Source organism: Esox lucius, chromosome 7 (genome assembly GCF_011004845.1).
Source record: "Esox lucius isolate fEsoLuc1 chromosome 7, fEsoLuc1.pri, whole genome shotgun sequence".
Lineage (NCBI taxonomy): Eukaryota > Metazoa > Chordata > Actinopteri > Esociformes > Esocidae > Esox > Esox lucius.
In genome coordinates, this window is record NC_047575.1 from 50,651,830 (window position 1) to 50,676,522 (window position 24,693).

At 45.9% G+C, this 24,693-nt stretch overlaps 1 protein-coding gene across 3 annotated transcripts in view; it reads left to right on the forward strand.

Annotated features, from left to right (window-relative positions):
• Positions 1-5,156: 5,156 nt before the first annotated feature.
• Positions 5,157-24,693, forward strand: part of nectin1a (nectin cell adhesion molecule 1a) — a 49,336-nt gene continuing 29,799 nt past the window's right edge. Inside the window, exons 1-3 of one of the 3 annotated variants that reach the window (XM_034293460.1) lie at positions 5,157-5,623; positions 5,713-5,852; positions 16,062-16,174. In XM_034293460.1, coding sequence (XP_034149351.1) covers positions 5,801-5,852; positions 16,062-16,174 — 165 coding nt within the window. In that variant the 5' untranslated portion in view covers positions 5,157-5,623; positions 5,713-5,800. The remainder of the gene's footprint in view (positions 5,624-5,712; positions 5,853-16,061; positions 16,175-24,693) is intronic. The other 2 variants (XM_034293461.1, XM_034293462.1) reach the window with 2 other exon arrangements.

A 24,693-nucleotide genomic window follows, 5' to 3' on the forward strand; every position in this document is an offset into this window, starting at 1 on the left:
GGGGGTGCCACGTTGCTTTTTCGGGCTATGCCCGACCGGGCTCCGTGGCAAGCCCAGCCACCAGGCACTCGCTGGCGAGCACTCCCTCTGGGCCTGGCTCCAGACGGGGCCTCAGGCTTCCTTTGGGCAGGGTAACTCTCCTCTTCCTTGTTTGTTCATGGGGTATTTTTTAACCATTCTTAGTCTGGCTCCTCCCCTGAGACCACTTTGCCATGGGAAACCCTACCAGGAGCACTAAGGCCCGGACAACACAGCCCTCAGGTTCATAGGAACACACAAACCTCTCTACCACGATAAGGTGATGGCTCCCGGAGAGGTAAATGGATAATATATGGATGGTAAATAAAGAGGCCAATATTAGGATAAGGAATAAGGAGGATCATATGGGGATCGGAAATAAGGAGCATAATATAGAGATGGGAAATAAGGAGGAAAATGTAGGGATGGGGGGAAAAAGGAGGATAATGTGGAGATTGGAAATTAGGAGGATAATATATGGATGTATATAATGAGGATAATATAGTGAATGTAGGGATGGGAAATAAGGAGGTTAACATATGGATGGTAAATAAAGAGGACAATATTAGATAGGGAATAAGGAGGATAATATAGGGATAGTAAATAAGGAGGATAATATAGGGATGGTAAATAAGGAGGATAATATATGGATGGTAAATAAGGAGGGTAATGTATGGATGGTAAATAAGGAGGATAATATACCATACCATCTTCTTCCGCTTATCCGGGGCCGGGTCGCGGGGGCAGCAGTCTAAGCAGGGATGCCCAGACTTCCTTCTCCCCAGACACTTCCTCCAGCTCTTCCGGGGGGACACCGAGGCGTTCCCAGGCCAGCCGGGAGACATAGTCCCTCCAGCGTGTCCTAGGTCTTCCCCGGGGTCTCCTCCCGGTGGTACGGGACCGGAACACCTTCCCAGGAAGGCGTTCCGGAGGCATCCGAAAAAGATGCCCAAGCCACCTCAGCTGACCCCTCTCGATGTGGAGGAGCAGCGGCTCTACTCTGAGCTCCTCCCGGGTGACCGAGCTTCTCACCCTATCTCTAAGGGATCGCCCGGCCACCCTGCGGAGAAAGCTCATTTCGGCCGCCTGTATCCGGGATCTTGTCCTTTCGGTCATGACCCAAGCTCATGACCATAGGTGAGAGTAGGAACGTAGATTGACTGGTAAATCGAGAGCTTCGCCTTGCGGCTCAGCTCTTTCTTCACCACGACAGACCGATACATCGACCGCATTACTGCAGAAGCTGCACCGATCCGTCTGTCAATCTCCCGTTCCATCCTTCCCTCACTCGTGAACAAGACCCCTAGATACTTAACCTCCTCCACTTGAGGCAGGCACTCTCCACCAACCTGAAGTGGGCAAGCCACCCTTTTCCGACTGAGGACCATGGCCTCGGATTTGGAGGTACTGATTTTCATCCCCACCGCTTCACACTCGGCTGCAAACCGTCCCAGCGCATGCTGAAGGTCCTGGTTAGAAGGGGCCAACATGACAACATCATCTGCAAAGAGCAGAGACAAAATTGTGTGGTCCCCAAACCTGACACCCTCCGGCCCCTGGCTGCCGCCTAGAATTCTGTCCATAAAAATTACGAACAGAACCGGTGACAAAGGGCAGCCCTGCCGGAGTCCAACATGCACTGGGAACAAGTCTGACTTACTGCCGGCAATGCGGACCAAGCTCCTGCTTCGGTTGTACAGGGACCTGACAGCCCTTAGCAAAGGACCCAGGACCCCATATTCCCCAAGCACCCTCCACAAGATGCCGCGAGGGACACAGTCGAATGCCTTCTCCAAATCCACAAAACACATGTGGATTGGTTGGGCAAACTCCCATGAACCCTCCAACACCCTGTAGAGGGTATAGAGCTGGTCCAGTGTTCCACGGCCCGGACGGAAAACCACACTGTTCCCTCCTGAATCCGAGGTTCTACTATCGGCCGTATTCTCCTCTCCAGAACCCTGGCATAGACTTTCCCGGGGAGGCTGAGAAGTGTGATCCCCCTATAGTTGGAACACACCCTCCGGTCCCCCTTCTTAAAAAGAGGGACCACCACCCCGGTCTGCCATCCCAGAGGCACTGTCCCCGACCGCCACGCGATGTTGCACAGGCGTGTCAGCCAAGACAGCCCCACAACATCCAGAGACTTGAGGTACTCAGGGCGGATCTCATCCACCCCCCGGTGCCTTGCCACCGAGGAGTTTCTTGACCACCTCAGTGACTTCAGCCCGGGTGATGGACGAGTCCACCTCTGATACCTCATCCTCTGCTTCCTCAATGGAAGAAGTGACAGCGGGATTGAGGAGATCCTCGAAGTACTCCTTCCACCGCCCGACGACATCCTCAGTTGAGGTCAACAGCTGCCCACCTCTACTGTAAACAGCGTTGGTAGGGCACTGTTTCCCTCTCCTGATGCGCCGGATGGTTTGTCAGAATCTCTTCGAGGCCAGCCGATAGTCCTTCTCCATGGCCTCACCGAACAGGCCCGCTTGGCCTGTCGGTACCCGTCAGCTGCGTCAGGAGTCCCACAAGCCAACCAGGCCTGATAGGATTCCTTCTTCAGCTTGACGGCATCCCTTACTTCCGGTGTCCACCACCGGGTTCGGGGATTGCCGCCTCGACAGGCACCGGAGACCTTACGGCCACAGCTCCGAGTGGCCGCTTCGACAATGGCGATGGAGAACATGGTCCACTCGGTCCAGTCGATGCTCTGCCGGAGGTGGGAGTTGAAGATCTCTCTGACAGGAGACTCGGCCAGACGTTCCCAGCACACCCTTACAGTACGCTTGGGCCTGCCGAGTCGGTCCAGCTTCTTCCCCCGCCATCGGATCCAACTCACCACCAGGTGGTGATCAGTTGACAGCTCCGCCCCTCTCTTCACCCGAGTGTCCAAGACATACGACCGCAGGTCAGATGAGACGACAACAAAGTCGATCATCGACCTGCGGCCTAGGGTGTCCTGGTGCCACGTGCACTGATGGACATCCTTATGCTTGAACATGGTGTTCGTTATGGACAAACTGTGACTAGCACAGAAGTCCAATAACTGAACACCGCTCGGGTTCAGATCAGGGGGGCCGTTCCTCCCAATCACGCCCCTCCAGGTGTCACTGTCGTTGCCCACGTGGGCGTTGAAGTCCCCCAGTAGAACAATAGAGTCCCCAGTCGGAGCACTTTCCAGCACCCCTCCCAGAGACTCCAAGAAGGTCGGGTACTCTGCACTGCCGTTCGGCCCGTAGGCACAAACAACAGTGAGAGACCTATCCCCGACCCGTAGGCGCAGGGAAACGACCCTCTCGTTCACCGGGGTAAACTCCAACACATGGCGGCAGAGCTGGGGAGCTATAAGCAAACCCACACCAGCCCGCCGCCTCTCACCATGGGCAACTCCAGAGTGGTGAAGAGTCCATCCTCTCTCAAGGAGTGTGGTTCCAGAGCCCAAGCCGTGCGTAGAGGTGATCCCGACTACCTCTAATCGGAACCTCTCAACCTCACGCACTAACTCAGGCTCCTTCCCCGCCAGCGAGGTGACATTCCACGTCCCTAGAGCTAGTTTCCGTGTCCAGAGATCGGGTTGTCTAGGCCCCTGCCTTCGACTGCCGCCCGATCCTCTTCGCACCGGCCCCTTATGGTCCCTCCTGTGGAGGATAATATAGGGATAGTAAATAAGGAGGATAATATAGGGATGGTAAATAAGGAGCATAATATATGGATGGTAAATAAGGAGGGTAATGTATGGATAGTAAATAAGGAGGATAATATAGGGATGGTAAATAAGGAGGATAATATAGGGATGGTAAATAAGGAGGATAATATATGGATGGTAAATAAGGAGGGTAATGTATGGATGTTAAATAAGGAGGATAATATATGGAGGGGGAAGGAGTATGAATAGGGGGAAAAATGTATAGCGTTTTGTCGATGTTGAAATTGATTCTCTGTCTCCAAGAATCGGTTTTTGGTTTGGATTTTCCAGCAGTTAAGAGCGGCTATATTATTTTTTGGGGGGTAAAATAACAATGCTGTATTTACTCCAATCCTATAAATGGCACAATGGTCTTTTTGGGCAGAATGAACGCAGCATTCTAGAATGCTATATTAGTTTTAGAAAAATATTTCCATAACAAAATATTGTCGAGGCCAACGCAATTGTCGAGCTGCGCAAGTGTTCCCTTAATCTTTTAAGCAGTGTATATATAAACCTAACCGCTAACCCCAGACGCGTCGCTAGGATCACAATACATTCAAGGCTTAGCCCACCCTCCCACCCCGCCCGAAACAGAATGTACAGGGTTTTGAATGTACACGCGGAAAATGTTGATGTACACGCTAGCGGCCTACACGTCTACATTGTCATAATGCGCGATTGGAATTATAGATGATTAGATCAGTGGCTATTTTTATTATTATTCTTTTTGGTCCATTTGAGATCCGGGGCTATTCATAAAAGATCCGGGGCTACAGCCCCGGACGCCCAGGGCTAACGACGCCACTGGTTAACCCTATGGGCAATGCACTTTCGCATTCAGACTCTATTGTTCAAAAATATATATTGGAAAGTTCAGAGTAAATTGATTGATTAAAGGTAATCATTAGCTTCTTTACCAATTGTATATATTGAATGTTTTAACAGAGATTTTCATCCAAACAAATCCTAGGGTATTGTAGGAGGGAACAGCTGTATGACAGAACCATCAAGTGTAATAATGCTTTAAAAATAGAATTTTGTAGATTTTGGAAATCAGAGTTATTGTGCAAATGCTCAAGCAAGACATGGGGCAGCAGAGTACAGTGTTCTGCCATCTGCATAAAAGTTAATATTAACCTCCACCAGAGGAAACACTCTCCCTGGGCCTCGAAAATTAAAATGATAATACCATGGAAACTCCCTACATCAATAGAATTAAATTAAAAGAATATCTGGTTGAGCCAAAGTATGTTTGGACCAAAACTGGACAAGTCGCACTGTCATCAGCTCTCTGAGGAATGTCTGACCCAATATAAATATATATGGTGTATTTCTGAGTGCATGTGGTTGAGTGTATGTGTGTATTTGTGCCTGTTGAGTGGAGGGGGAGGGGTTGTGTGTAACTCAGTAATCTGTCCACCACTAAGCTGCTTTATCCCTGTCTGCCTGGCCGCTTCACTGCATGGATAATTCATTTCACTACCAACCAACGAGCCCCAAACCAGCAAGCTTCAACTTATACCCACACAAGCTGCAACCACAATGAACAGAATACAAAAATCTGCAAATACAACTATCCCTTCACAACAAGCTGAAACTGGAACTAACGCCAACATAACAAGCTACAACTAATATCAGCACAAGCTACATCTACAACAAACATCAACGCAACAACCTGCAACTACAGCTAATGCTTTACAACAACCTGCAAATGGAACTAACATTAACAGAAGGTTCAACTACAACCAGCACTTCACAGCATGTAACAACTACAAAGAAGTTGCAGCTACCAACACGCTACTAATAGAACACAACATGCTGCAAGAAGAAAGCATTTCAATATTGAATAAGTTCTAAAAATAGCTGTCACTAGTTCCATATACAGAGACAACACTTAGGAACTATTATATAAGAAATGTAATTATTATATTAGAACTGACTATTTTATTTGAATTGGAACTAATTGATAAAAAACCTAACTATTGGAATTGGTTCCATTCTATTAGAACTGTAACCAGTCTTTTGGATCTCTTCTGTGGGAACTGTTTTGTGGTCGATTAGAACTACAAGGAAGGTGGCGCTATTGGTGTTGTCATGGAAAACTCTGTGTTGTGGATATTCCTGACAGCAACATGTGTTATTAAAGGTAAGGTAATTATAACACACTGTTATATATCTGTTAGTAACTGGAGTTAGCTGTCAGCTAGCTTGGTTAATGTATTCATCCTTGAATTCCTCCAAGTTTCTCTGATTGCAAGCCTGTCTTTGTGCCTGACAGGAGCCATGTCTGTCAGGTCTGTTTGTTTGTCTGCCTTTCTTTCTGTCTGCCTTTTGTCGGTCTGCTCTTCTTTTGTCTGTTGATTTCTTTTCAGGTTTTAGAACAGATAAAACATGTCATATTCCATCATCCCTTAGCTCCTTTTTAACTCCTCATTCTGACAGAAATCACCCACCCACGCACACCATGCATGCTAACATGCGCGTGCGCACACACACACACACACTAACTCCATATCCAAATAGTTCAACAGATTACAATCAATTTGACAGAGTAGAAATGGAAGCAGATTGTATCTGGGCCACACACATCCACCCACACACTCACACAACTACCCACACACACATCCACCTACAAACACATGCAATCTCGCACATCAGCATACAGGCACACATCCACCCATCCACACATACACCCTCACACATGACCACTACAGCCACACAACACACACATTCTCACATCCACCCTCAAACTCATCCCCCCAGACACCAATCCACACATCCACCCTCACACATGAGCACAACAGCCACACACCACACCAATCCACACATCCACCCTCACACACTAGCATAAAGAAAAACACACTCTATATTGAAATAGTTCAACAGATAACAATCACGTTGGCAAAGTAGAAGTGTAAACAGACTGTATCTAGGCCACACAAACATAAAGACATCTGTCAGATAACTGTAGATTAGCTGTTAGTTAGCTGTTGGCTAGCTGTTAGATAACAGTAGGTTAGCTGTTAGATGGCTAGCTGTTAGTTAGCTGTTGGCTAGCTGTTAGATAACTGTCGGTTAGCTGTTAGTTAGCTGTTGGCTAGCTTTTCATATCCAGCATTAATTCTTTAGACCGCTAGACGTGCTATCCTGGCCTCTTTTTTATTGGTACAGTGCAGAACAAGCATAGGAATCACTGCTTTTCTTGTGCCACTTGAATGACTTAACTGCTACAGTGCTTGATAACTAGCTGTCCACCAACAGGCACCTTTTATTTCAAGTTTTTGCTACATCAAATAAAATACACACCATAACAACATTTACCAAGTCATTCTCTAATTATCCTTCTTGCTGTCAAATCACTCATGGCTCTATGTGTGATGAAGCAATTGTCATTTATTTTTGACTAACAGAATATGCAGAGGTTATAATTAATTAAAATCAATAAAATTATTTTGATTAGGCAGATGGTCAAATATGGAAACTATATGTTTCACAGCAGGTGCACGCCTAGTTGGTTAGCTAGTAGCTACTGGTTCATTAATAGATAGAACCTTTTTGTCTTAATGTAAAGGATTTAATAGACAGAACCAAATGACTACAAGGACCAGGCTAGCTCTGTAGCTGAGCTAATTAGGTTTAGGGTAGAGTTGGGGTTAACGCTCAGCTTTAGGTGAGGAACAGTGAAAAGCACATTCAAAAACACATTCACACACAGAGAGCAGGAGATGGGGAGCACAAAAAGTAAAAGATAAAGACACAGAGAGTCACAGAGAGAGAAAGGGATTAACTGTTTAATCTCTAGTCTCTGATTGACCAGGAATTAGAGCCTGTTTTATTACTTACCATGTGACCCATTACATGTACGACAAACATGCACCCCACATACATACACACAGACACTTTAAATACACAAATACACACATGCACACACCACACACAGATACACACAGACACTTTAGAGAATTGAACTGCCATTCCAGGAAATGAAATAAAAGGTAGCAGATAGATTAAACACTTTCTGTTACTGTGGAGTATTACTATTGCATTTGAATCACTACTATATAGTTGTGTTACTATGGTTATTCACTATTAGATACAATACTTTATTTCAATGTTGAATCACTTTTATAGATTTTTGTTTTGGTGAAAAATGATTAGATACTGAGACTTGTATTTTTCTTAATGATCTCAAGACAACAGATTTTTGAAAAGTAACTTGCAGCAAAATTCTAGGTGAGCAAACAGCTACAAACATATTTGTCAGCGGCAAGATTTCTATTGGATGTCAGTAAAAAAAAAAAAATCCAGTCATAGGCCTCATGTTGGCTGGCATAGTGTGGTTTCCCTATTTGTTCAAATAGAATAGAACGAAAACGAAGGAGAAAAAATTGAATTCAGTTTCAGAAGATCTGTGCTCTATTCATAACATTGACTCATTAAAGCCATTACATCTACTCTGCTTAAATTCTGTACTGAAAAAAGGGATGTTTCAACGTGCCTTTCTACACGTTATGGTAAAAGTTTAATTCATCAAGCATGGCTGTCAGTCTGCGATTTATTGAAGTAAACGCTACTGGGGGTTTATTTTCTTTCGAAGTTTAGAATTACCCTTTTTCCTCACAAAACCTCTACTTCTTTCTACTTCATCTACACTGATTTTATATTTTGCAGAAGGTTGCGCCAGGAGCCACATACCGCTTTTGTGGCCAAATTATAGTTTTGCACCATAAGAGCCCAACACATAAGGCACTGGTTCTGGTTGTACATACGGTGGAGAAACACTAAGGGATTATGGTCCGTATGTAGTGAATGTTACATACATAATTCACCTTTGTTGTTAAGCACTTTGTTCTTAACGTGTTTCTTAATCCAGTGATAAACATAATACGTTATACATGTAATTTACTGTCCTTAGTCACTTCATGTAGTTATGACAGTTCAGGGATCGCGGTTCCTTTAAATGTTCTGAATGCGTGATGACGTTTTGACGCTACAGTGTTTTCTGGGACACAGAGCCTTTTTTCCAGTTTAGTGTTTTTCCTGATGAAAAATAAACAACACACGCACTGGTGTGCTCAACATGAGAAATTGTCTTTTGTGATCTACCGCAATTTCCACACTGGTGACCCCTGACGTTAGTCTGCTGGACGGCTCCAGAGACACGACACGATCATGACCACAAACGCTGTTACCCTGAAACTTCCCGAATTCTGGGAATCATCGGCATCTGCATGGTTCGCCCAGACTGAAGCGCAGTTCGCTCTGCGGCAGATCACCGCGGATACAACAAAGTACTACTACGTTGTGTCGGCTCTCGGAAATTCAACAGCATCTAGAGTGGTGAGCTTTCTGAAAACTCCACCGGCAACTGAGAAGTATACAACGCTCAAAGCCCACCTGTTGAATACGTTTGAATTGTCGGACGCTGAGAGAGCCAGCAGGCTTTTCTCCCTTCAAGGACTGGGTGACAGCAAACCGTCTGAGCTTATGGACTGTATGCTGGATCTCTTGGGTGAGCACAGACCCGATTTTCTGTTCATCCAGCTTTTCCTGCGTCAGCTGCCTTCCCAAATTAGAGCTGCACTAGCCAACAGCACAATCACTGACTGTCGGAGACTGGCTGAAGAGGCTGATAAATTTTTCCTGGCGAGTCAGGGAAGTTGTGTGGCCGTGCTTTTGCCCGCGCACATCGCTCCTGTGACGCTGAAAGACTCCACTCTTGTCGCTGCAACAACTTCGCGTCGGCAGCAGCCTGCTGGCCCCCAACTGTCTTCAGGCTTGTGTTTTTACCATGCAAAGTTTGGACCCAAGGCTAACAAATGCCATTCGCCATGCAGTTTCGGTGGGTCGGGAAACGCCAGGGCCGGCGCTCAGTAGTGGCCATGAGCGTCGGCCGTGTGGGCAGGCTGCTTTTCATCCGCGACAGCATCTCCGGTCGGCGTTTTCTATGCGACACGAGAGCACAGAGGAGCGTCCTGCCCGCATCCCATTTGGACATGGTGACCGGCAGCCACGGCCCCCCTATGGAAGCTGCCAATGGTAGCCCCATCTGCACATACGGGACGAGGTACGTTGAATTGTGTTTTGAAGGACAGAGGTTTACACCCGTGCCCGGCGCCTCGACCCGACCAAGCTTGCAGTGGCAAAGGCTGAGTTTGCGAATATGGAACACCTGGGTATAATCCGCTGATCCAACAGCCCGTGGGCGTCACCCCTCCACCTCGTCCCCAAACCTGGTGGTGGCTGGCGCCCGTGTGGGGACTACCGGCGGCTTAATGAGGCAACGACATCTGACCACTACCCAGTCCCGAACATACAGGATTCAGGATCAGTGCACCTGGCTGGTAAGGATATCATCAGGTGCCTGTACACTCACTGGACATTCCCAAAACAGCTGTGATCACGCCGTTTGGTCTTTTTGAGTTCCTACGCATACCATTTGGCCTTAAAAACGCAGCTCAATATTTTCAACGCCAGTGTCAGTTTGGTCTCTCCACCATTGACTTCCTGGGACACAGAGTCACTAAGGGCAGTGCAGTCCCTCTACCATCAAAGGTGGAGGGGGTCACACAATTCCCACACCCAATCACTGTCAAATCCCTGCAAGAGTTCCTCGGCATGGTGAATTTTTACCAGCCCTTGCACGAGGCCTTGAAAGGTAAACCCAAACACGCTGTGGACTGGACTGAAAGCAAGGCTTTTGCTGCCACTAAAGCAGCCCTGGCGAACGTCACCATGCTGGCGCATCCATCTCCTACGGCCTCCATCGCCGTTACCTCAGACGCCTCAGACTAGGCTGTTGGTGCTGTCTACATGCAGTGGGTGGATGGGGCCTGGCAGCTGCTGGCCTTCTTCAGCCGTCAGTTGCGCCCCAGTGAGCGGAAGTACAGCACTTTCGACCGGGAGCTACTGGGTCTCTACCTCGCCATCAGACACTTTCGTTTCCTGCTGGAAGGGCGACACTTCACTGCTTTTGTGGACCACAAGACACTGACTTTTGCCATGGCAAAGATGGCTGAGCTGTGGTCCGCCCGCCAGCAACGTCACCTGTCCTACATTTCAGAGATCACTACGGACTTGCAGCAAGTTGCCGGTAAGGACAACCAGTGGCGGACTGCCTGTCACGGGCTGTGGCAGTGGTAGTCCATCTTGGTTGGGATTACAACCGCATAGCAACAGATCAAATCACAGACCTGGAAGTGCAACTCCTGAGGACCTCGACTACGGGGCTGCAGGTCAAGGTGCCCTCAGCCACTCGTTCCCACGGGATGGAGACGACAAGTTTTTGATGCCATCCATGGTCTCTCCCACCCAGGTTCAAAAGCGTCACAGAGACTGGTTGTAGCAAGTTCGTTTGGTACGGCCTCAAGAAGGACGTTAGGGACTGGGTTAACACCTGTGTTGAGTGCCAACGGGCCAAAGTACACCGCCACACTAAAGCCCCGTTGGAATTTTTCCCTGGTTCCAGAGAGACGTTTTGACCATGTCAATGTGTATTTGGTCGATCCCCTGCCCTCCTCTTGCGGTTTTACATACCTGTTAACCATGGTTGACAGGACCACCCGCTGGCCGGAGGCTGTGCCACTGATGTCAGTGGCGTCTGTCGACGTGACACAGGCATTTATCAGCACCTGGGTTGCCCATTTCGGCACTCTTTCGGACATATCCTCTGACCGGGGCGCGCAGTTCACCTCTGAGCTGTGGAACGCTGTCGCACAGAACCTCGGAGTGAACCTCCACCGCACGACCGCATATCACCTGCAGGCTAATGATGAAGGCTGCCCTCTGTGCCAGCCTTAAAGACAGCAACTGGGTCGACAAGCTCCCGTGGGTGATGCTGGGCATCAGGACTGCGCCAAAGGAGGACCTTCTGTCCTCTTCCACAGAGCTTGTTTACGGACAGCCGCTGCAGGTTCCAGGGGATTTTGTCCCTGGCACCACAGTTCCTTGGTCTGCTACTCTCCAGCGGTCTACTACATAATACTTTATACATGTAATTTACTGTCCTTAGTCACTTCTGGCATCACCGTCTGACAGTGGGAAGAGTTGGTCAAAACGGGGCAGTGTGGCTGGAGCCTTGGCCCCGTCCTCAGACATGGACGGGCTTACAGGAGCAGTAGCCACATCCCCTAGAGGAGCAGCAGGCTCAGGCAGTGGCAACACAAGCACTTGCTCCTCAAACAAAACATCGAACACAATTTTTCCACAGGTATGAACTAAGGTCGGCATCAATGAAAAAAAAATGTATAAACACAAATGCCAAAAAGGGTACCCGAATGCGTATCACCATCATTCATCATTACCGGTCCTATTATATCTTCTAAAGAAGCAAGTGTGTACTCCGGTCACAATAACGATGATTTAGCTAGGAGAAGTTTGTCTGTTTCTTAAAGACTGATATGGTTCACCACCAAGGCAACATACCTCCACATATTTTTCTGCTATCTTCACTTTTCTGCTAGCTACTGTTGCAATGAAAGCATTATTCTCGTGAGCAACTGTATAAGCCCCTCCCAGGTATTTGGTTTGGTTAATGTGTTTTGAGGCATTAGCCCAAGCAATGATTTTGAGTAGGTTAATGTGTTTCAACATCTTATATCTTGTCCTTTTACTATTTTTAATTAAGTATAGGGATAAATGATTTGCATTTGCATAAAATGTGCATACATTTTCTATTTACAATTTACACTGTGTCCCAATGTTTTTGGAAACTGGGTTGTACATAGTTTTCAATATACCAAAATAACTGTCTGTGCTTTTAGTCTATTAATCTCTGAATGGTTTAGGCTCCAAATACATTTCTGATGTCTGAAAATAATAAACAAATCAGTGCTCTTAGATCCATGAACTCAGGTCAGCTAGTAGAGCCCAGAGTCCAAACTAAACATGGCGAAGCTGCATTTAGCAGTTATTCTGCATACAACTGTAATAAATTACCTGTAGATATTAGACATCCCACAAACGTATCACTTCTTACACCCAGGTTAAAAACACTTCTCTTTTATCATGACTGAGTGCCTAAACTTAACCACATTGTTTAGCCGAGCAGCTTTTATAGCTTCCTCATGGAATCTACTGTGGAATCTACCAGTTATGTTTTTATTTGGTTTTTATTCAAATTCTATTTTTGTATTCAATGTTTAATTACTCTGATGTTTTATCGTTGTTTATTCTTTTTATTCTAGTATTTGTTTTTATTCTATTGCATTTTTATACTTCTGTCTTTCTTTGTAAAGCATATGGAATTGTGTATGAATTGTGCTATATAATTGTGCACTTGGAGGGTTTGCAGCCGAGTGTGAAGCGGTGGGGATGAAAATCAGTACCTCCAAATCCGAGGCCATGGTCCTCAGTCGGAAAAGGGTGGCTTGCCCACTTCAGGTTGGTGGAGAGTGCCTGCACTCAAGTGGAGGAGTTTTAAGTATCTAGGGGTCTTGTTCACGAGTGAGGGAAGGATGGAACGGGAGATTGACAGACGGATCGGTGCAGCTTCTGCAGTAATGCGGTCGATGTATCGGTCTGTCGTGGTGAAGAAAGAGCTGAGCCGCAAGGCGAAGCTCTCGATTTACCAGTCAATCTACGTTCCTACTCTCACCTATGGTCATGAGCTTTGGGTCATGACCGAAAGGACAAGATCCCGGATACAGGCGGCCGAAATGAGCTTTCTCCGCAGGGTGGCCGGGCGATCCCTTAGAGATAGGGTGAGAAGCTTGGTCACCCGGGAGGAGCTCAGAGTAGAGCCGCTGCTCCTCCACATCGAGAGGGGTCAGCTGAGGTGGCTTGGGCATCTGTTTCGGATGCCTCCGGAACGCCTTCCTGGGAAGGTGTTCCGGTCCTGTCCCACCGGTATGGTTGTGCTATATAAATACATTTACTTGCTTTCTAAGTGAATAACAGATGGCATATAACATGGTTCTAATATAAGATGCTCTAGATTAATAAACAAATATGTTCATATACTCTTTTTTTAATTAAATAGTTTAAATTGGCAAAAAGCAAAGAAATACAATGCCTGGTTATGCAAGGACACCTTTGTCCATGTTTTCTTTTTCATTGGTGTTACAAGGGAAGGGCTCCGCTGGTACCCCGAAACTGAAATAGAGGAAGGCATACAGAAATCTGTGCACAATGTTCATTTAAACGCATTGCACTCTTCCTGAGAGTGAAAGGGGCAGGCTGCTCCAACGCTGAAAGTCACTCATCACTCACTCATCTTCATCCGCTTATCCGGTAACGGATCGCGGGGGGCAGCAGCTCAGCAGGGGACCCCAAACTTCCCTTTCCCAAGCCACATTTGCCAGCTCTGACTGGGGGATCCCGAGGCATTCCCAGGCCAGTGTCGAAATATAATCTCTCCACCTAGTCCTGGGCCTACCCCGAGGTCTCCTCCCAGCTGGACGTGCCTGGGACACCTCCCTAGGGAGACGTCCTGGGGGAATCCTTACCAGATGCCTGAAACACCTCAACTGGCTCCTTTCGATGCAAAGGAGCAGCGGCTCTACTCCGAGTTCCTCACGGATGGCTGAGCTTCTCACCCTGTGCCTAAAGGAGAAGCCAGCCACCCTTCTGAGAAAACCCATTTCAGCCACTTGTACTCGCGATCTTGTTCTTTTGGTCATGACCCAGCCTTCATGACCATAGGTGAGGATAGGAAGGAAAATTGACCGGTATATCGAGGGCTTTGCCTTCCGGCTCAGCTGTCTTTTCGTCACAATGGTGCTGTAAAGCGAATGCAATACCACCCCCACTGCACCGATTCTCCGGCCAATCTCCCGCTCTATTGTCCCCTCACTCGCGAACAAGACCCCGAGATACTTGAACTCCTTTACTTGGGGTAACGCCTCATTCCCTACCCGGAGGAGGCACTCCATCACTGAAAGTCAATTTAGCTAATAGTGGGACGAAAGTTATTTCAAAAATGGAGGATAGAGCCAAACTACTGGAAACATTCTCTCTTCTGAACATATTATTTGTACCCTAAAAATGAACCAAAAACCCTCAGGACAGATTCAACTGGGGGAATGGAAGACGTAAAGATATACCTTATGCTCAACACCATAGTGTGTGATACCCAGAAAATGGGGTAAAGCCTTGAGCGCTATAGAGCCCGGTTCAATTGCTATGGCGAAGAGCAGTGGGGACAACAAACATCCCTGTCACGTTCCCCTAGAAAGTGGAAAGTATGGGAAGCATACAGAGTTGGTAGTGACACAGGCTAAGGGAGAGGAGAAGAGGCAGCCAATGAAATAAGTGTGTCACCAAAACCAAAAGTCAAAAGCTTTCTCTGCATCAAAGGAGACAAGGGCTTCAGGAGGCAGACAGGAGATAGTATGGATGACATCCAAGAGTCTTCGGATATTAGAAAATGAATGCTGGCCCCTGATGGAGCCAATATGATCCTCAGAAATAATCAGTGGAAGAATGTCTTCAAGGCATCTGGCTGTTACCTTAGCAATAACTTTACTTTCTGTGTTAAGCAATAAAATTGGGCGAAGTTATTTGCACTCTGTTGTGTCTTTGTCATTTTTAAGAGTGAAATGGCTGCTTGAGTGGGTGTAGGGGGCAGGGATCCATTCTCCAATAATTCTTAAACATATCTAATAGAAATGGAGCAAGCTTGCCACAAAACTTTTCATAAAACTCTGCCCTGTAGCCGTCCAGGCACAGTGCCTTGCCACATTGCATGGAGTTAACAGTCTCCACAATCTCAGAAATGTATTCAGGGCCTAAACCATTCAGTAATTTATAGACTAAAAGCATCACTGCAAAGATTTAAGAAGTGATGTGCTCTGTTCTCTTGGTCCTGGTTAACATTCTAGCAGCAGCATTCTGAATGAGCTGCAGCTATTTTACAGTCTTTTTGGGGAGTCCAATTAACAGGCCATTGCAGTTGTCAACCCTACTAGACATTGAAGCATGGATGAGCTTCTCCTGGTCTTTCTGGGACACCAAGCCCTTGATTCTGTGTGTATGTTTAACATGATAGAATGCTGCTTTGGTGACCGCTTTGATATGACTGCAGAACGTGAGATCTCATTCCATCAGAACGCCAAGATTATGCACTTGGTCCCTGCTTTTTAGGGCCTGTGAATACAGTCCTGATACTTAGTCTGTATTAGGTAGGTCAACGGAGTGTATAGATAATAACCACCTTATGTCAATCTAAGAGTTTGGTAGATCCATAAAGTTTACCCTCAACCCATAGAGTGTGTTAGGGAGAGCCATAAAGTAATACATATTGTTATTAATAGGAGATGAGATTCAACTTCATTGTCGTGTTAATTATTGTCTAATGTAGTTCTTAACAGCACTGTGTGTTTACATTAGTATGTTTATTTGTGTGTGTATGTCCTAGGTCTGGGTGGCCAGTCAGTCCAGATGGAGGCTGTCCAGTCTGGGTATGTGGGCTCCAAGGTGGATCTACCATGTCTCTTTATCAACAGCATGCCGCCTGTGAAGATCTCTCAGGTAAGATTCACAGACAAACATTTGTTCTTCTTTTCTTGTAGGGACCATGAATATACACTGGTCAAAAGACTTAAGGAAACACATGAATCAGAAATTGGGTCTCGATGAACAAAATATATTAAAAATGACTGTAAATTGTGAATTAATTGAGAACAAAATGACGTAACAATGGTCAATGGAAACCAAAATCGATTATATTGGAGCTGTGTGTGGCATGCAGTCATGCGTGAACAGGGAGTACAGGAAGGGACTGAGTACACAGCCCTGTGGGGCTCCAGTGCCCAGGGTCAGTGCAGAGGAGGTGAGGTTGCTCATTCTCACCACCTTGAGTTGGCCCCTCAGGAAGTCCAGGATCCAATTGAAGAGGGAGGTGTTAAGTAATAATAATAATATTATATGGGATTTTTAGCGCATTTCAGGAAACCCAAGGACAATGCACATAAACAAAAAACACAATAGTAGGAACAGTAAACAAGGCTTAGGGTGAGCTACACAGAAGGACAAGCCAGCATGAACAAGTCTGTTTTCAGTCTATTTTAAAGATGGTGATGAAATCTGAGTTGCGGGTAGCAGAGGGGAGAGAGTTCCAAAGTTCAGGGGCCGCAAAACTGAATGCCCGGTCCCCCATGTTACATAGTCTAGTTTTTGGAATGGTAAGAAGTCCAGTGTTAGAAGAACAGAGCCTACGAGAAGAGTTGTGTATGTGAAGGAGGTTGGACAGGTATGAGGGGGGCAAGGCCATGAAGGGCCTTGTAGATGAGGAGCAGGATTTTGTAATTGATGCTGAACTTGACAGGAAGCCATTGAAGATTGTACAGTGTTGGAGTGATGTGCTCCCAGAGTCCTGAGCTTAGGAACAAGTTTGGCAGGCACAATAGTGTTGAATGCAGAGCTGTAGTTCCTCATGTTTGTGTTGCCTTTTTCCAGGTGGGAGAGGGAGGTGTGTGTTGTCAGGGCGATGGCATCATCCGTAGATCTGTTGGGGCGGTATGCAATTTGAAAGGGGTCCAAGGTGTCAGGAAGGGTGGTGCAGATGTGAGTTCCGACCAGCCGCTCGAAGCACTTCATGATGGTGGAGGTCAGAGCTACAGGGAGGTAGTCATTCACTTCATGATGGTGGAGGTCAGTGTTACAGGGTGGTAGTCATTCACTTCATGATGGTGGAGGTCAGTGTTACAGGGCGGTAGTCATTCACTTCATGATGGTAGAGGTCAGTGCTACAGGGCGGTAGTCATTCACTTCATGATGGTGGAGGTCAGTGTTACAGGGTGGTAGTCATTCACTTCATGATGGTGGAGGTCAGTGTTACAGGGTGGTAGTCATTCACTTCATGATGGTGGAGGTCAGTGTTACAGGGAGGTAGTCATTCAGGCAGGTGATGGAAGGTTTCTTCAGTACAAGGACGATGGTGGTCTATTTCAAGCAGGAGCGGACTACAGACAGAGACCGGGAGAGGTTGAATATGGAGGTGAAATCCCCCTGAGGAAAGGGAATGCCAGGACCTGGAATGCCACCTGGCCCTGGTGATTTTTTTTTAAATTACTCTCCCCATGCCAGCCGTGGTTAGGGACAGTGTAGTCATCCTGGTCCTCAGCAAGTCTCCCTGAAGGAATTGTGCTGGTCTCCTCAAACTGTGTATAGAAGGTGTTGAACTGGTCAGGGAGTGAGGCGGCGGGATCAGCGTCATTGCTATTCCTCCCTTTGTATTCTATGTGTTGCAGTTCTCCCCACATGTGTCTGTGGTCAGAGCTGTGGTAGTTAGACTCCAACCCATCCATGTTTTCTCTTTTTCCATCCTTGATAGCTTTCTGTAGGTCATATCTGGGTCTCCTCAAGGCCTTCAAGTCCCCAGAGCTATATAGGTGGAGGACTTTGCTCTGAGCTTAGCAAGGGCATTACCATTTACCCAGAGCTTTTGGTTGGGGAAAGTCCTGACAATGACCCTCGGGACGACATCGTTGATGCAGTTGGAGATATTCATTGATGTTCCCATCAGCTGCATCACAAAACACCTGCCAATCCGTTGTTTCAAAGCATTCCTGTAGGGCAGTAATGGATCCCTGATTTTAGCTTTGAACTGTCTGAGACACAGTTGTTTCCTATTTTTTGTGGTGTCTGTAAGATAGGAGGAGTAAAATTGAGGTCTGGTCTTCTTTCCCAAATGCAGGGCCGGGGAGGAGTTTATAACCATCCCGTATTTGTGAATAACAATGGTCAAGAGTCTGATAGCCCCGGGTAGGAAAGTTAATGTACTGGTGGTATTTTGGTAAAACTTTCCTTATATCTGCTTTATTTAAATCGCCAACAACAATAGCAGCTACCTCAGGGTGGGCTTTCTCTAGTCTATTTATTACTCCATATAGGACTTACATTGCGCACATTTTATCCACCTGCGGGGGTATATAGACTGCTGTGATAATAGCTGAGCTGAATTCCCACAGAAAGTAGAAGGGTCATATCTTTACAGATAGTAGCTCTATGTCTGGAAAACAGTGTGTAGATAGGACTGCAACATCAGTTCCACAGTGAGTTAACCATAATGCAGACCCTCCACCCTTACTTTTACCTGACTTCTACGTTCTGTCCTGCCAGTGGATGGAAAAGCCAGCTGGAGTGATGCACAAGTCTAGCACCGAAGGATCCAGCCATGATTCCACGAACGCTAGCACACAGCAATATCCAGTTGAAAATTAATCCCTGCGTGTAGTTTGCCCATTTCATTGTCCAGCCCTGTCCATAACAGCCCTTCACCTGGTATCTCCTGGTGTAACAGCCCATCTCCTGGTATCTCCTGATGTAATGGCCCGTCTCCTGGTATCTCCTGGTGTAACAGCTCGTCTCCTGGTATCTCCTGTTGTAATGGCCCGTCTCCTGGTATCTCCTCCATGCTCTTGAGACTGTACTGGAAGACACAGCAAACCTTCTTTCGACAGCATGTATGGATGTGCCAGCCTAGAGGAGCTGGACTACCTGTACAGGTACCGTCTTAATGATACCAGTAGTAACAAGGACACTGACAAAATGCAGAACTTGAGAAAAATCAGTCAGGAAGGATGAAGAGTGAGCAATTATCTGTGGCCACCACATGCAAAACCATTTAGTTTTTGGGGGTTGACTTGCTGTTGCCTTTCCAGTGAACGTGTTGTCACTTTAATTTGCACCAAAACAGATGACAATCAATCAATCAATCAAATGTATTTAAAAAGCCCTATCTACATCAGCAGTTGTCACAAGGTGCTTTTACAAAACACCTGGCCTTAAACCCCAAGGAGCAAACAACAGCAGTGTTGAATTTCAGTGGCTAGGAAAAACTCCCTAAGAAGGACCGAAATTTGGTAAGAAACCTAGAGAGGACCCAGGCTCAGAGGGGTGGCCAGTCCTCTTCTGGCTGTGCCCAGTGTCTATTTAAATTTAGGCCAGGTCAGAAGCATGACCAGATGGACAAGGACAGGGACAACACAGGGAAGGGGGAGTTGTCAGCACAGTGGCAGCTGAAACTGTCAGGTATCGTCTTGATCTGCAAAACAACCAGGACGACTTTGGAAAGGGACAGAAATGGGTCTTTCAAGCCTGGTACTCCTCAGGTGTGGGCCAAGACCTCATGTCCTCCTAAGTTAAAAACAGCAGGAAAATGCATTCCTTATAATTTAGAAAATACATTCCTTAGATCTGCAGGGATTTATAGTGGAGAAGGAGAACTGACCATACTCCCCCAGCACAATAATATAGCAGTGTAAGACTTTGGGGCTGAGACAGGGGGGTCCAGTGACACTGTGGCCATATCTGGGGGAGGCCCCGGACAGGGCCCAACATGTAGGAAATCAATCCACCCACATTGCCAAGCATCAACCAAAGTGACCCCCACCAACCAATTTTAACATTGATTCACAATCGCTTATGCTTCCTAACTGGACAGATTGATACCCCTAAGGTTCAATTGACTTAGTGTTATACTGTGATGATTATGTGTTGCCTCTGATTGGGGAATCCTATTTAAATTGCTTTAGGTCTACAGCTCTGTGCCTCGTGTCCTGCTACCCCTCCATCTTCGGCAGGCTTGTTCTACCGGTGGGAAACTTTAGTCATCGGCGATTCCATTACCCACAGTATTAAACTAAAGAATCAGCCGGCGATCGTACACTGTTGTCCTGGGGGGCAGAGCCACCAACATAGCCGCAAATCTGGGGTTGGTGCTAGTGAAGTCTAAAATTGGCAAGTATAGAGAGTGCAGATATATTGTTATTCACATTGGCACCAACAACGTTAGGATGAAACAGTCAGAGATTACGAAGCAGAACATAGCATCAGCGTGTAAACTAGCTAGAAAGATGTGTTGGTTTCAAGGAATTGTCTCTGGCCCCCTCCCAGCTAGTTGTAGTGACGAGCTCTACAGCAGACTTGCGTAACTCAGTTCTACCCGTCGCTGGAGGTAGAGTTTGTAGATAACTGGCTCTCTTTTTGGGACTCTCCCAGAAATAGGGCCAGGCCTGATCTGCTGAGGAGCGACGGACTCCATCCTAGCTAGAGTGGTGCTCTGCCAGCCTGCTAGCATAGTGGTCTATCGATAGCATAGCCAGAGTAGTTAGTACAGTTTTACCAATTGCCACTGTGACTCGTTCCAGGCTGATAAAAGTTAAACAAGGTAGTACTAACAATAGCAACCTTATTATTATAAACTTTTCCTCCACCTCGGTCACAAATAAAAAGGACTATATTTAGGACTATTATTGTTCTCACTATATATGCTGCCTCTGGGTGATGTAATCCGCAATCACAATGTCAACTTTCACTGTTATGCTGATGACACAGTTATATATTTCAATGAAACATGGAGAAGCCCAAAAATTTGATACTTTGGAACCATGCGTTTAGATATTAGGAAGTGGATGACAGAGAGCTTCTTGCTTTTAAACTCAAGAAAATCAGAAATGGTCGTTTTAAGGCCCTAGAAACAAAGAGCGTTGTTAGCAGATCTCACTGTGAACCTCAACGGCTGCATGGTCGTATCCCAAAAAACTGTAAGAAACCTCACCGTTACCCTTGACTCTGACCTCGCCTTTGAATGAACATATATAATATGTCTCAAGAGTTGCATATTTTCATTAAAAAATACTGCAATGCTCTTCTTTCCGGTTACCCTGACAAATCAATAAATAAACTTAAAATTAGTGCTACACACGGGTGCTAGAATCCTAACTAGAACAATTTTTTTTTTACACATTACTCTATTGTTAACCTATAAATCAATAGATGGACTTGCTCCTACTTATCTCGTTGAAATGATCCAGCCATACATACCTACACGTAACCTACGATCGCAAGATGCAAGCCTTCTAATTGTACTTAGAATCTCTAAACAAACAGCCGGAGGCAGGGCCTTTTCTCTCAGAGCTCCACTACCGTGGAATGATTTGCCAATTAAGGTTAGAAATGCAAACTCAGTGCAAACTTTAAAGTGTCTACTAAAGACTCATCTCTACAGCATGGTCTATGATTAGGTGTAGTCTGGCCCAGGGGCGTGAAGGTGACCAGAAAGGCTTGTTACTGTCCACCGTTGCTGTCTTGCCAGGTGGGCTCTCATCTCCACTGGGATGCCCTCTCTCCAATGCCTCTCGGGGGCGGAGTCTCTGGCTTGTTGTTGTCTCTCTGTTGTGCACTTTTGCAATTGGGCTGTACTCTGCTGGCAATACTCGGCTCTCATTCAGGGTGGTTGCAGTTGGTGGGTGTCCCTTTGGTTGATGCTTGGCAATGTGGTTGGATTGATATCCTGCCTGTTGGGTCCTGTCCGGGGCCTCCCCTAGATATGGCCACAGCATCGCCGGAACCCCCCCTGTCTCAGTCCCAAGGTCCCAATGCTATACTATTGTGCTGGGGAGTAGGGTCAGTTCTCCTTCTCCATTATAAATCCTTTTTGATATGAGGAATGCATTTTCTGAATTTTCCCAGTGTTGTGTCAGTTCTTGGGTACAAGCTCAATTCTTGGGTACAAGCTATATTGAGCATTCAAGCCTGAATTCACTCAAAGCACTCCCAAACTGCAGGGGGCAACCAGAGCTGTTGGAACCGACTTCCAGGAAGTGCTCTTGGGACCATATTGACCTGTGCACCCACAAGCAGTGCATGTGCATGGCATTAAAATGCTTGGGAAAAGCTCACTTGGGTCTCTTACTCATTCCTGAAAAGAGATACTAATGACCACAGCTCCTGATCATCCAAAGACGCAACTGGTAGGACAGAATGTGATTGAATGTGGTGAAATGTGTTGAAATCATGCTTCTATATGACCTTTCGATTTTAGATAAGTTTAAGTATGGGTAAGGGGCCTAGGTTAATCCTAAATGACTAAATGTTTGGTTTGAGGATTCAGTTACATTTATTTTAAGCATACTTGAGAAAGTGAAATTGAGATTTATTTAACTAATTAATGGGGTTTGTTTGTATTCTAAAGGTTATCAACCTATTCTGTTCCATCCTTATGAAAAAAAAAAATCATAAAGTGAACGGTTTTGAGTTGTCCTTTGCGTTCATCAAGGATAAAGCAGTTTTCAAGTTTGGGCAGAGCTGTGGTCAGCCATAAAACACACACAACTTGACACCCAGTCTCCTCCTGAACATAGGAGAGCATGAGGTCCTGGTCCACACCTGCGGAGTACCTGGCTTTGGGGACCCATTGCTGTCCCTGTCAAGTGTCCTCCTGGTTGTGTTGCAGAACGAGACGATGCCTGACAATTTCAGCTGCCACTGTGCTGACACCTCCCCCTCCATCGTGTTGTCCCTGTCCTTGTCCATCTGGTCATGCTTCCAACCTGGAATAAGTTTAAATAGACTCTAGACTCAGCCCACACGCATTTATTAATTATTACAATTGTGATCTTGATATGTTCACCTTGCACAGCCAGAGGGACTGGTCACCCCTCTGAGCCTGGATCCTCTCTAGGTTTCTTCCTAAATTTTGGCATTCTTAGGGAGTTTTTCCTAGCCACTGAAATTCAACACTACTGTTGTTTGCTCCTTGGGGTTTAAGGCCAGGTGTTTTGTTAAAGCACTTTGTGACATCTGCTGATGTAAAACATTTTTTTTAAATACATTTGATTGATTCACTGAACTGGGACAAACTGGATAAATTGTTTGAATGTTCATAACTTATATTCACAAATAAATATTAAGTTTGAACTGTTTAACTGTGTAAACCTACTTTCTGAAAACAACAAGCTATTGCCACAAAAGACTAGTCATAAAGGGGAAGCCTGTGTCTGACTAGACTTGAGCAAGAGCTGGGAAAATAGTCAAGGGAAAGATGCATGGAGCAAAGTACAGATTCCTGATGAAAACCTGTTCCAGAGTTCTCAGGATCTCAGAATGGAGGGAAGGTTCACCTTCCAACAGGAAAATGACCCTAAACACGCAGCCAAAACTACACTGGAGAGGATTTGGATAAATTCTGTAAATGTCCTTGAGGGGCCCACCCAAATCCCAGACCTGATCCTAATTGAACATCTCCAGAGAGACGTGAAATGTTACAGAATTCCTATCGCAAAATTAGAGTTAGGCTTCTTGTTTTTTTTTTTTATAAAGGTCCATATTCAGAGCTTTGTAATGGTATATAATACAATACTAATTTGTAAAGTTATAGGAAAGATATGCTGCTTAAAAAGTTGATAATCTGCTCTACTTAGTTCTGAGGAAAAACGCTTGAAAGAGTCACACTTGCCAGGGAGCTGGTCTTTATTTACGCCCATTCAGCATAGTTCACACCCTCTTAGGCCTTAACCCCACTCTGCCATTTAAGTATTCAAATGGGGACACTGGCCTTGTGCTAAATTGGTCGGGTTGGTTTCTAATAAACACATACTATATCACATGCATACATCAGGTATAAACAGTACAGTGAAAGGTAGAGTTGCTTAGCATCAGGTTCATAATAAATAGTAGCAGCAATGTAAGTGCTGATAGTTTGAGTGCAGGTAGACACTCACTGAGCTGTTTAGCAGTCTTACTGTACTGATGGACTGGGTTGTCCACATCACCCATCAGAATCAGAAATAGTTTTATTGCCAAGTTTCACAACAAACAAAAATGACATGCTCACTTGTGAACACAATGTAGACATAATAGCTAGGCATAATCACATGCATTTGGATGAATGACTGGTCAATCAGGTAGCTTATTATCAAACTATGTGTGAAGAAAATCTAGTTACCCAACGAACAAGCTAGAACCCAGGAAATGTTAGCAAGCTGGTAAGTTCAAGTTGTTACCTAGCTAGCTAGCGTTAACAGTATCTAGCGATGCAAAGGACTTTCTGAAAAGTTAGTTAGACATATACATGAAGAAATTATTTGCGGCAGATTGAAAATGCTCTGATTACATACAAAGTCCTTTGTCGTTTGTGTTTGGTCTGTTGACTTTGTTTACGACGCTCTTTACAGCGCTCTTCCGAGTCAAAGAGGGTAATGACATCATTGTTCTCCAGAAAGTATTCTCTCACTTGTTTCCACTCAGACTTGTTGACCATTCAG